General features: G+C 36.4%; 7 protein-coding genes across 7 annotated transcripts; 3 read left to right on the forward strand and 4 right to left on the reverse strand.

Annotated features, from left to right (window-relative positions):
* Positions 1–57: 57 nt before the first annotated feature.
* On the forward strand, positions 58–1,515 carry AC631_01893 (uncharacterized protein; the record flags this gene model as incomplete). Its single annotated transcript, XM_015610723.1, has 1 exon — positions 58–1,515. The coding sequence occupies one exon, from the start codon at positions 58–60 to the stop codon at positions 1,513–1,515; it is 1,458 nt and encodes a 485-aa protein (XP_015468437.1).
* Positions 1,516–1,563: 48 nt separating this feature from the next.
* PEX19 (Pex19p) lies at positions 1,564–2,544 on the reverse strand (the record flags this gene model as incomplete). Its single annotated transcript, XM_015610724.1, has 1 exon — positions 1,564–2,544. The coding sequence occupies one exon, from the start codon at positions 2,542–2,544 to the stop codon at positions 1,564–1,566; it is 981 nt and encodes a 326-aa protein (XP_015468438.1).
* Positions 2,545–3,131: 587 nt separating this feature from the next.
* AC631_01895 (E2 SUMO-conjugating protein) lies at positions 3,132–3,608 on the forward strand (the record flags this gene model as incomplete). Its single annotated transcript, XM_015610725.1, has 1 exon — positions 3,132–3,608. One exon carries the CDS (start codon positions 3,132–3,134, stop codon positions 3,606–3,608), a length of 477 nt encoding a protein of 158 aa, XP_015468439.1.
* Positions 3,609–3,851: 243 nt separating this feature from the next.
* On the reverse strand, positions 3,852–5,237 carry AC631_01896 (fructose-2,6-bisphosphatase; the record flags this gene model as incomplete). Its single annotated transcript, XM_015610726.1, has 1 exon — positions 3,852–5,237. The coding sequence occupies one exon, from the start codon at positions 5,235–5,237 to the stop codon at positions 3,852–3,854; it is 1,386 nt and encodes a 461-aa protein (XP_015468440.1).
* A 393-nt stretch (positions 5,238–5,630) lies between these two features.
* Positions 5,631–8,102, forward strand: SSY5 (Ssy5p; the record flags this gene model as incomplete). Its single annotated transcript, XM_015610727.1, has 1 exon — positions 5,631–8,102. One exon carries the CDS (start codon positions 5,631–5,633, stop codon positions 8,100–8,102), a length of 2,472 nt encoding a protein of 823 aa, XP_015468441.1.
* A 272-nt stretch (positions 8,103–8,374) lies between these two features.
* AC631_01898 (uncharacterized protein) lies at positions 8,375–9,106 on the reverse strand (the record flags this gene model as incomplete). Its single annotated transcript, XM_015610728.1, has 1 exon — positions 8,375–9,106. One exon carries the CDS (start codon positions 9,104–9,106, stop codon positions 8,375–8,377), a length of 732 nt encoding a protein of 243 aa, XP_015468442.1.
* A 926-nt stretch (positions 9,107–10,032) lies between these two features.
* Positions 10,033–11,991, reverse strand: AC631_01899 (uncharacterized protein; the record flags this gene model as incomplete). The annotated part of the gene is made up of 1 exon (XM_015610729.1): positions 10,033–11,991. One exon carries the CDS (start codon positions 11,989–11,991, stop codon positions 10,033–10,035), a length of 1,959 nt encoding a protein of 652 aa, XP_015468443.1.
* Positions 11,992–12,280: the final 289 nt, after the last annotated feature.

The raw sequence follows: 12,280 nt of genomic DNA on the forward strand, positions 1-12,280 counted from the left end.
GGTATCTCTCCTCCTAGAGGCATATTATTACATGGTCCACCCGGAACCGGTAAGACTATGCTTTTGAGATGTGTTGCGAACGAGACAAATGCACATGTTTTGACTGTAAATGGACCATCAATTGTTTCAAAATACCTTGGAGAAACAGAAAATGCAATCAGAGATATATTTGAGGAAGCAAGAAAATTTCAACCCTCTATAGTATTTTTGGATGAAATCGATTCTTTAGCTCCTAATAGAAACTCAGACGACAGTGGTGAAACCGAATCAAGAGTTGTTGCTACTTTGTTAACCATGATGGATGGAATGGGTGATACAGGAAGAATCGTAGTGGTTGGAGCCACAAATCGTCCTAATTCTATTGATCCCGCTTTAAGGCGGCCTGGTAGATTTGACCAAGAAGTTGAAATTGGAATTCCTGATGTTGAAGCAAGAACTGATATATTGACAAAGCAGTTTGATAAAATGGACATGTCCAAATTTGACTTAACCAAAGAACAAATAACCTCCATTGCATCTAAAACTCATGGGTACGTTGGTGCTGACTTGACCGCATTATGTAGAGAGTCAGTAATGAAGGCGATTAACAGAAGCATGAAGGCTCACATTCCTCAACGTGAGATAAAGTTGGAATTCAGAGATGTGGAAGAAGCATTACCAGAAATCAGGCCATCAGCTATGCGTGAAATATTCTTGGAAATGCCAAAGGTATATTGGTCAGATATTGGTGGTCAGGAGGAATTAAAACAGAAACTCACAGAGGTGGTACAATTACCATTGGAAGCTGCAGATACTTTTAGTAAGTTAGGAGTTCTGGCGCCAAAGGGTGTTCTATTATATGGACCTCCAGGATGTTCTAAAACCCTTACTGCAAAAGCTTTAGCAACCGAATCTGGATTAAACTTTTTAGCCGTCAAAGGGCCAGAAATATTTAATAAATATGTTGGTGAATCTGAGCGTACAATAAGAGAAATATTTAGAAAGGCAAGAGCTGCTTCGCCATCAATTATATTTTTCGATGAAATAGATGCAATCTCAGGAGATAGAGAATCATCTGGTACTTCTGCTTCTCAAAATGTTTTAACTTCTTTATTAAACGAAATTGATGGGGTCGAGGAATTGAAGGGGGTTGTTATAGTAGGGGCTACAAATAGACCAACAGAGATTGATCCAGCTTTATTAAGACCTGGTAGATTAGATCGTCATATATATGTTTCCCCACCCGATTATGATGCCCGTTTACAAATTTTGACAAAGGGATGCTCCAAATTTAATTTGGATGGGAACGAAGTCAGCTTGAACACATTAGCAGATTTAACAGAAGGGTGTTCTGGTGCTGAAGTTGCACTTTTATGTCACGAAGCAGGTTTGTCAGCCGTGATGGAAGATAAGCAAGCAACTTGTGTTAAACAAAGACATTTCGATCATGCTTTGAAGGGAATATCTAAAGGTATTACCCAGGAAATGTTAGAATACTATAAAGCTTTTTCTAGTAAAAGTGGATTAAATATTTAGAATATATATTAGATTTATACATGCATAAGCTGTGTACTTAATAAATATTTATGTTTGTTTACAACCTTCTTCTAAACCCTTTTCAAGGTCTGGTGGTAAGTCCTTATCGTTAAAATCTAACCCATTACCTCCAAGTGCACCGCCTCCCATGCCACCAAATCCTGGGAAGTCACCTGCATCTCCAACAAGCTCAGTTGGAGGTTGCCCTAAATCTTGCAAAGATTCTAGTAAGCTATTTACTTTCTCTCTCTTTTCCTTATCTTCATCGTTGTAATCTGGGGCTTCGAAAATTGCTAAGATCTCTCCGGAAATTTCATATTGTTTAGTATAATTAGCATGCTCTTCTTCGGAGATTTTACCCTTTTTCTCTTTCAAATAATCAGGGAACTTTGAATGAAGATCTTTTATTGGCTCGCACAACACTTCCTTCGACGATAATTGTTCAAGCATATCGACCAATAACTTTGACATATCCAAATCGCCATCACCTCCAGCACCTCCTGGACCTCCAAGCCCAGCAAGCAATTGTGTTAACATATCTTCCGGTTTACCGCTCGACTGATCATTCTTTATTTGTTCATCAATAGTATCGCCCGATTTCTTCAATCTTTCCATCGTTTCTTTCATGACGTTATCGAAATTCTGTGGTTGTGATGCTGCTGCTGACTCTTCCTTATGATCTTCTTCAAATTGTTTAACCAATTGTTCAAATTGAACCTTAGTTTCTGGGTCTTCTATATTTAAGTCTTTAATCAAATCTTCAATTCTAGTTTTAAATTCGTCATTAAGAGGCTCATCTGCTGAAGTCTTCACCTCATCCTTTTCTTGAGCTTCTGTACCGACAGCTGATCCGGGTGGCTTATTCAAGACATCATCAGCAAAATCATCTAATAAATCATCTAAGTCGTCCAAATCGTCTTCGTCGCCAGCATTAGTTGATGTGGAGGCCGCTTGCTTAGCTTGACCAGTAGTTTGCGATTTTTGTTCTGTACTCTTCACAGTATCCTTCTGTTCGCTACTCAAAGACATCTTTGGTAAATAATCCAGTATGTTGTTGCTAAGAAGAAGTGTTAATTTAGAATTAAAATAAGACCGTCCGCTCTACTTTCATACTCGGTTCAAAGATTTACATGTGGGGGAATTCGCCTATAAAATCAAATGACCCGCTGAAAAATGGCAGATGAATCATAAAGGCTCTAATTAGCTTCCATACCGTCAATTACAATAAATATTCTTCCCTATGGAATTTTAACCTTCCAAGGTAATTATCATATGGAATCTTCGACTTTTATGATTGGAGAATACTACATATATCTTACTTTACACCTCATGTCCAAACTATGGTACATCGATAATTACGAAAAATTCAAACTGAACTACCCAAGACATCTTGTCATACGTTGAAGTCTATAATGTTCCTTGATCATGCCTTGTTCTTCTCATAGATCACGTATGTGGGTTTTGCATTCTTCTGAACCAGGTTCTATGTACAGTGATTTGATTTCTGTAGCAGGTCGTGTGCGACCGGGCAATATGAGGCCAAAGCGTAGTTTTTCATCAGTAATACAACAACAATAACTATACCTAGAATCATAGATATTGACTAAATCATCAAGATGTCGCTTTGTAAAACTCGTTTACAAGAGGAAAGAAAACAATGGAGAAAGGACCATCCGTTTGGGTTTTATGCGAAGCCTACAAAGGCGGCTGATGGGTCTTTAGACTTGACACAATGGACTGCTGGTATACCAGGTAGATCAAACACTTTGTGGCAAGGAGCTACATATCCAATCACTATAACATTTCCAGAAGAATATCCTTCAAAACCGCCTAAAATCAAGTTCCCTAGTGGGTTCTACCACCCTAACGTGTACCCAAGTGGAACGATATGCTTATCTATCTTAAACGAAGAACAAGATTGGAGACCAGCTATTACCATCAAACAGATCGTGATGGGTATCCAAGAATTATTGGATAGTCCAAATCCAGATTCGCCTGCACAAGAACCGGCTTGGAAAGCATTTAGTAAGGATATTGCTACATACGAAAAGAAAGTTAAAGAGCAGGCGAAGAGATACGCAAATGCGTCATAAAGCTTACGATAAAATAAGTCAAATACGTCACCCATTTTATAAACGGCGTAGATGATTTTGTATTCTACGATCAATATTGACATTGTAATTTTAATAATATATAAGACATATATCTGTAATCAGTCCTTACGAACTTGGACCAGAATTGTGAATAAAATAAAGATTAAATATAAGGAATATGTAGAAATGAATAAAAAAATAACATGATAAGTCTTAAGACCTTCTAGAAAATAGTCTTATCCTTCACTGTTGCATACTGTTTCTAACACATTCACTGTCTTTGATGAGATCTCTACTTTTGATAGTAGAACCGGTTGCTAGTTCGCCTAGCTGGGAAGTTCCTTTCTCTTTGTAAGTACTCACTGCTGGAATATCAGCCTTGATTCTACTAACTAAAGTTTGGTATGCTCCTGGTTCTATCTTAATTAACGTATGCAAAGGAATCGACATCCATGGGGATTCTTCTTGTGGTACATTCATGAAGTACGCATATAAACATCTTAAAACTGCCTGATGGGTAATAATTAAAATGTTTTCTTGTCTTTCTAATTCCATAATAATTGGTTCCAACCTGATTACAATATCACGGTACGATTCACCGCCTCTGTAACGATACTCATACTTGTTATCGTCTCTTGCCTTAAAATCTTCTGGAAACTTTTGCTCAATTTCCTCGTAAGTCATACCATCACACTCACCGGCATCTAATTCATCCAAAGCCTTCCACTGTAACTTCTTCTTATATGGTAAGAATGATGCCGTTTGCTGTGTTCTTTGTAAGGTAGAAGTCCAAACAGTAAGATTAGTATGTTTATTCTCTTCTCCAAAGGATTTAAGAACTAATTCGGGTAATTTCTTAGCGTAACGCCACCCTCTCTCAGAAAGATTAGCGTCACCACCGATTTGCCCAGTCAAATTAAATTCTGATTCACCATGTCTTGAAAGCCAAATGCATCTAGGCTTTATATGTAAGTTCATGACGTAATAAACAATACGACTTTCCAAATAACTTTCAATCTTATTAAGAATCACCTGGGAATTGACATTCACTAACTTAATGAACGTGAGATCACTGTCTGTCTCTCTGTCCATAGTTTCATATATTTCCTCATAATTCTTAATTCTCTGCAAAAAATCCTTGGTTGCATACTCCTCATCCTTATTCACATAATCAGTAGATGTAGTCTTAACATCAGCAATGTTCTGCAACACTAGATCCTTATCATCACACCAACTCTCCAAAAACATGGGTTCTATGTAATTTTCACGGCATAATTTCAAAATCTTGTCTCTCCTTGCTCTCGTTGAGTTGGTGGCATCCAAAATTCCAACAACCCCATTATCCTCAGTGAACCAATTCATCATGTCCTTCAACGCAGAATTTAAGGCCTCTTCTCTGTACTTCAACCCATTTTCGTTACGCGGGTCGAAAAATTCCGCCGTAGTCTTATCGCAGGAAACAAGCTTCCTTCTGTATGATCCAACATTAAAGCATTTAGATTTGATCGAGAGCCATGAAAGATATCTCACGATTTTTTGGGCAATTAATGATTTCCCCCGGGCTGGCAATCCAACCATAACCACACAGACTCTGACATTCTCAACATGTGAAATTGAATATACGGGCATCTTAATGTACCTATCTGGACTTTGATTTATCAATTAAGTTAAAATATATCCACTAATTTTTAGCAATCTCTTTAAACGTGGAGAATATCTTTAAAACCGGATTTTACTGTTGATAGCACCACTTATTTTCCAAATGTTCTTATTTTGCTTACTATTTAATCTGACTCAATATTAATCATCAGTCTTTATCTACTGTTTGATGCAATTCAATAATAATCTGTTATTAGAAAGAGAGCTTAAAGATTATCTTCAACAGTATTGACTATGAAAAATCAGTGACAAACTAAGAATGTCGTGTGATGTCGTCGACACAAAACATCACGAAATTGAGTTCTAACGGTAATTAAACACCATACAATAGTAGATATTGCAATACACTTCAAGTCTATAAAAATGCCTATGAAGAACCTTTTAAATCGGACAAAAAAGTCGGATAATAAGGAGAGAGATACTCCAGATGCAGAGGAAAGAGCAGTTTTAGATATACATCCGGTAACTTCATCAACAATGAGTACATCAACAGAGGAGTCGCAAGATTCTATTCATCAGCTACGGCCAATGTTCAGCTCTCCATTAGCCAAGCCCGAAGACGAAAGCTCGAATCCACAGAAATTTAATTTCACTCATGATACCAATTTGAATTTGAATCCGTCGATCCTGAATACGAACCTGCCACCTTCGTTAATGTCCAAAGACTCGGAAAACATGGTAAATTCTATGTATTCGGAAAGTAAGAAGACATATTCAACGAAACAGTCGTCATATTTAACACATAATAGTCAGAAAAATACAGGGGCTTCGTCTGGAATGAGAAACTTCGAATATGGACAACCATTGCAAATTTTAAATATTGCAGAAGAATCTAGAGAAACCCAGAATGTTAAAGGGTCTCTTGTAGATAAGCTCCATGAGTTGCATGGGGATCTTTTATTTTTTATGAATCAGTACAACAACTCGTCGACCAATTTGTCTACGACTGTGATCAACACAATAGATTGCTTCAAGAAATTTGTTTCCTATACTGAGAGTTTCGATTCGGAGTCTGAATCCTGGGATATAACAACCTTCAACAATGCGGATATGAGGAGGATAATGAAAATATATTTGAACTTCTATGATAATTTATTGGCAAGTGACGTGTATATAAAGTTAAAGTTGTTGCTCGTTAAGAACTTCAATGATTTTGCTGCAACGCTCAATAGTAAGAATAAACCTGTTGGTAATTCGGCACAAAATATAGTGAAGCCACAAAACTACGCTATCGGAATTAATCCTCATAAATCTTTACCCAATGAAGACTTGATAGAGAAAATTATGAAGAAAATTGCTTCTACATCAATTTCAGTAAAGGAGCAAAACGGATCTTTTATTGCACCAATAGCCAGAGGAATAAGTAAGGATTTACATATTCTTTGTTTGTATTTTGGATATCCTAATCCAACTGATCAGCACTCAAAATTATCACAAAGCTTGCATGATTTATATGATGATATACATGTGGTCGTTATGAAAAATCAGATAGAATTAGCATCCATTATGGCAGAGTCGGCAAATATTCCATTTTCTAATTATGATATATCGGAACCGCTGCTTCCTTCCACGCAAGTGGAGAATGTTGTGCGTAAATTCAAATTGCCCTTCCGTAATCCGACTGATAGTTCTTGCCCTCCAATATCTCTCTCATTATCAGTAGAGAATGCATCAAGGCTATCAGGTACTATGGGTGGTTATATTTACCCTAAAATTGACTTGAAGAAAGAACCTCACTTAGAATCCTATTCAAATTCTAAATTTGCTATTTCATGTGGACATGTTTGTCTTGACAATAAAGATGAAGATGTGAACTACCCACATGTGTCAGCGCCACTGGCGGTATTGATTTCGTTATATAAGAAAGCGCTATGGACCCAATACCAAAAGTTTTCGCAACAAGGCAATGATGCTTCCACGATGGAAGAAAGAGTTGCATACGGCTCGGTTTTGAAAAATTTAGATAAGATGTTCCCGTTGAAGAAAGTCAAAGTACCATATTCAAATAAAAGAGAAGGATATGAGATCAGAAATTTACCAGAGCATAGATTTGGTCAAATCATTTGGGGTGAAAGAACACTAATAAATCTGAAGGAAAGTGATAAAAGCAAACAAGATTCAGAGAATAAGTTGTCAGATTTGGCAATTATCAAAGTCAACAAGAACTTGAAATGTGATCAGAACTTCTTAGGAGATGATATCACTTTCAACGAGTACGACCCTGCATTGATGTTTGACAACCTTTATGTGAGGAAAGTGATTAATCTTAAGAGAGAGTCTGAAGAAATAAACATAAATGAAGTGGATTCTGTTGCATCGGTTAATTCTAATTATAGTGGATTGCCAATCTTCAAATATGGGTCGACAACAAAATTCACGAGAGGAAATTTAAACGGAATTAAATTGGTATATTGGTTGGATGGTGCGATTCACTCCTCTGAATTTGTGATAAATTCGGTGGATAGCAATACCGCTTTTGCCGCAGGCGGTGACAGTGGTTCGTGGGTCTTAACGAAATTGGAAGATTGTTCATCTGAATCAAATGCAAAGGGTCTCGGTGTAGTTGGAATGTTGCATTCGTATGACGGCGAACATAAACAATTTGGTCTATTCACACCTATGTGTGAAATTTTGGAAAGGCTCGAGACAGTTACCAATATTAAATGGGGTGTGGTTGGAGTGCCAGAAAAGGATGAGCGTATTTCGGGCCATGAATCTGATTCAAAACTGTCTGAAAATGACAATGATAGTGATAGTTCTGATTCATCAGAGGACACTGAGTATGAGAGTGGAGCAGAGGAAATGGAAGGTGCATATCCCCCAGAAATTGATTGATATTATGTATAGAACATATTAAAAAAATGAGACGATTTTTTATGAATTGATGTAGAAAGCTTTTTAATTTTTGATTATCGAAATTGAATATTCATTTAAACTGCTACCTAAAAATAAAATATATAAAGTTACAGTGGAAGGAATGATATGAGCAACAAATAATCGAAATAAGCAAGAACTATTGAAGAATTTGAAATATAATTTACCAAAATTTTATGGTTTTCTATAACCTTCGAAATAATATAATACCAACGGTATTTTTAAAATTAGAATTAGATTAAGATTGCTGCAACTGCAACTATGCCTGCTAGTGCTCCTGCTATATTCCTTGGTGCAGACCCTTCGGAGATTGAAGGAACTGAAGGAACTGAAGATGGTCCTGGGGTAGTAGTTGGTTCTTTAGTTTTAGTACATTCAGGGCATGTTTCGGTTGTGTAAGTGGTAGGCACGAGACATGAACCAGTCACAGTCAAGGTAGTGGCTTCTGGAACCGTCACGGTATGTGGAAGACATACATTACTACGGCATGTGGTAACAGTAACTGTGGTTGGATATGGACAGAAAGTTACAAAATCAGTGACTGTAATAGATCCAGTAACAGTTGTAGTAGTGTTAGGATAAAATGTTGGAGTTGGTGGTTTTATTGTAGGAACAGTGGACACGGAAAGCGTTGGAAGTGTAGCATTAAAGGTGGGTGGTACAACGGTTGAGATGGTTGGGTCATTAATGCTGATAGAAGGAACTTCACTTGTCGGATCATCGAGGGAAATAGTTCCAGAAGGAACTTCGCTAGTTGGGTCATCAAGAGTAATGGTTCCAGAAGGAACTTCACTAGTTGGATCATCAAGACTAATAGTTCCTGAAGGAACCGGGTCATCGAGTGTAATACTTCCAGGTACATCTGGTGTTCCTGGTGTAGGTTCTCCAGGTGCTATTGGATCAACTGTTGCTGCACTTGTGGCTGCAAATAAAGCGGCAATGGATAAAATGGTAGAGAATTTCATATTGGTAAATAATAAAGCGATCGGAATAATACTTTAATGATGAATGACATTTTTAGATCCCGATCTAGATGGATTTGAACCTCTTTATATACAAGGGTATGTTGCAAATTATAATTATGTATCTTGGCGGAGATAATAGACATCTCTAAAATTAGAATTATCGATAAAGCCATGTGCTAAATATAACTTTTCAACTATGTTAGCGTCCGTAAATAATTTTTCGGCTTATCATACATGACAGAACCCTTATTTACATTCTTATTTATAAAATAAATATCGGTATTATGGCTTTACCCTAGTTGCATACATACGGAGAATCTATCAACGCCCCTAAAGGGTTACTAATTAATTATTTTTTAAATATCCTTTGGGTTTTATTCTTGATCTCTAAGAGTTCAGTACCTATCAATTAACTAGAGTATATTTATTCTACATATTTTGTCTCTTCACTCGATATTAGTAGTAGATATCTAGCACAAGATGTGGCCTTGTGTAAATATAGAAATATTTAGAAACGAGGTACCAGATACTAGCGATGCTGTCTTCGCTTGTATAGTATTTGAACCATCGCCGTCAATTACATTGTCTTGTCGCTAGTTAAAGCCCGTCTGCCGAGAGTCGTAAGCTGTGAAAAGTTGTCATTTATTTTCAGGGTCCAAAATATATCTATTATTAGAAATTAATTTTTAATTCGCATGTCCATTTAGTATGGGGTCAATGCATTAAATTAGTCGCTCTTGGCGAAATCAATGCAGCATACTTACAACAACCTTCGAAATCATTAGCTGTTGATAAAGCAGCCTGTTGTGACTTGGTAATATCTGCGACAGAGTTTATATTGCATTTACAACAGTACGCAAATTAAAAGGGCTATTCACCCGCATGTATACTATAGAAACATAAATAAGATTCGATAATCATCAAAATTAATTCCTTTCGGATTGTTTATATTGAATGAATCTACCCAAATTGATCCATGTCTCTTCGGCTCTTATTTTCAAATGAGGGTGTCTATTTTTATCAATCTTCTTGTACATCAGCTTGATAGATGGCTCCAATGCTTGCAACCGTTCATTGTAGTTATTTTTGACGTAGATTTCATAGTCATATGAGTACGACATGTCTCCAAAGATCACATAAATCAAATTCAAGCACTCGATAGAGATTTCATTTGCTTTTGGTTCATCAGTTCTATTAGCTGCAAAGAAATCAGTACTCGATAGCAAGAACTGGGAAATGTGACCGGTGACTTCTGTATTATCTATGATAGGTGCCAAACTACCTAAGAAGCCTACCGAACATAAGAAGAATTCTAAAGTTGTGATATTATCTTCAGTTGGATCCTGCTTAGTTAAGTGATCGCAACGAGAGATTAAGCTTTCGATCATCGAGTTGTTTACTTTGGGCTGGATTTCACGTCCCAAGGTTTTGGTTATTCCCCAACATACGTTCAAACAGTCCTTCTGTATCAACAAATTGTCTTTTTTGGATGATATGTTAATGATTAAATCCCATAACTGTAATGCATCGGTAAACCACTCGGCTGGTATAGTCTCACTGGACAAGAATAACCAACATAAGTTGTTCAAACAAACAATTATTTTGTCTAGTAATTCAAGTGGCTCGTTGTTTTGCATTTCAAACTTTAATAATTCGATCAATGATGGATATGCCAACTTTAATATAACTTGAATCAAGTCTGAAGATAATGTCGCTGGAACCTGTGGGTTCGCTTCATTAAATGAAATGTACTCCCAAATTGAAGTAATTAAATCGATTGCAATTTCTAACGTTTGAATATCAACCTTAGCTTGAGCTGTTTCCAGAGTATCGCCCCCAATCTGTTGGTCGATATCTTTCATTTCTGTAGGTGCTCTCTTTTGAATAGGTTCCTTTGCATTATCGACAACCGAGAGATTTTTTTTCAAACTATCCAAGTTAATTGTGGTGATACATGAGATCAAGTTATTCAATATTTCTGTACCGGCAGCGTCTTTGTTATCAGTCTGGTTCAATGCCTCATATAAGTGAAATTTAATACCTTCAATGTACACTTTACCTAATATATTCTTAGACTGAGCTGGTGATGATAAATACTCAATTAGTCTATTCAAATCGAATTGAGGGTTTTCATTTAATTTTTGGATGAATTCAGTAGATTCTGACGCAAATTCGTAATTGAAATCCAACAAAGAATTGAATAACTTAACCGAAGTCTTCATTGTTGGGATGTTCCAGTTGATAAGATCAATAACCAATTTCAAAACTGGGTCTATCTTTTGGAAAACATTATCATACAAATCTTCGGATCCACTTGCGATAACTACGATTAAGGATAATATGTTTTCAGTAAAATCAAATAACAATTGTTCCTTGGATTTATCGCTTGTTTTCTTTCCCTTAGGTTTCTTCTCGTCATCTGTTTTAGCTGCTAATGGCAAAGACTTTGATTCTTCCAAAAATTTAAAAGATGTTTCAATCTTCTTTAAAGCTGCCTCAATTGCTGTCCATATATTTGATCTCCAGTAGTACTTGGTAACATCATATCCTTCTTCGATTCCGATGTTTCTCAATAAACCAAACGACTCAACTACAATTTCGTCATTGGAATCATTTAAACACTGTTCCATAATAATCAGAACCAATTTTTCTTTCAACAATAACTTTCTCATTCTCTCATCCTCACATAATACTGTGATTGCGCCCAATGCCATTGTTTTATCATTTGGAACAGATGATTTTAACTTGTTGATTAACGGTAAAATCTTTGAATTACGAGTATTTTCATCTTTAATTTCTTGCTTATCAAGATTCTTTTTACTGTTGTTGGCAATAGGATTCACTCTTGCCTTCTGGTTCTTTCTCCCTCTCTTAAGTTTACCCATATTGTATACACTGCTATAAATGAACCTTCGTAGGTCTTGGTTTACTGGTCTAAAAAAAATATTGTGATGAGCAGTCTTTAATAATCACGTGATTAGATTGATTCAGCTACGGGTTATGGGATTATCGAATAAAGCTTTATTACCTATCTATATATGAGAACTTTCCTTCGCCATTCATTGAATGTTTATTTCCGGTGTCCTTTAACTTATTTACTGTTTTCTATAGTTTCTTGCTTCTCTTTGTTAAATTCCTTAATTAATTCCTCTTTCCCGATTGTTGGGTCGTTAG

The sequence above is a fragment of the Debaryomyces fabryi genome (assembly GCF_001447935.2).
Source record: "Debaryomyces fabryi strain CBS 789 chromosome Unknown contig00029, whole genome shotgun sequence".
NCBI classification, from domain to species: domain Eukaryota; kingdom Fungi; phylum Ascomycota; class Pichiomycetes; order Serinales; family Debaryomycetaceae; genus Debaryomyces; species Debaryomyces fabryi.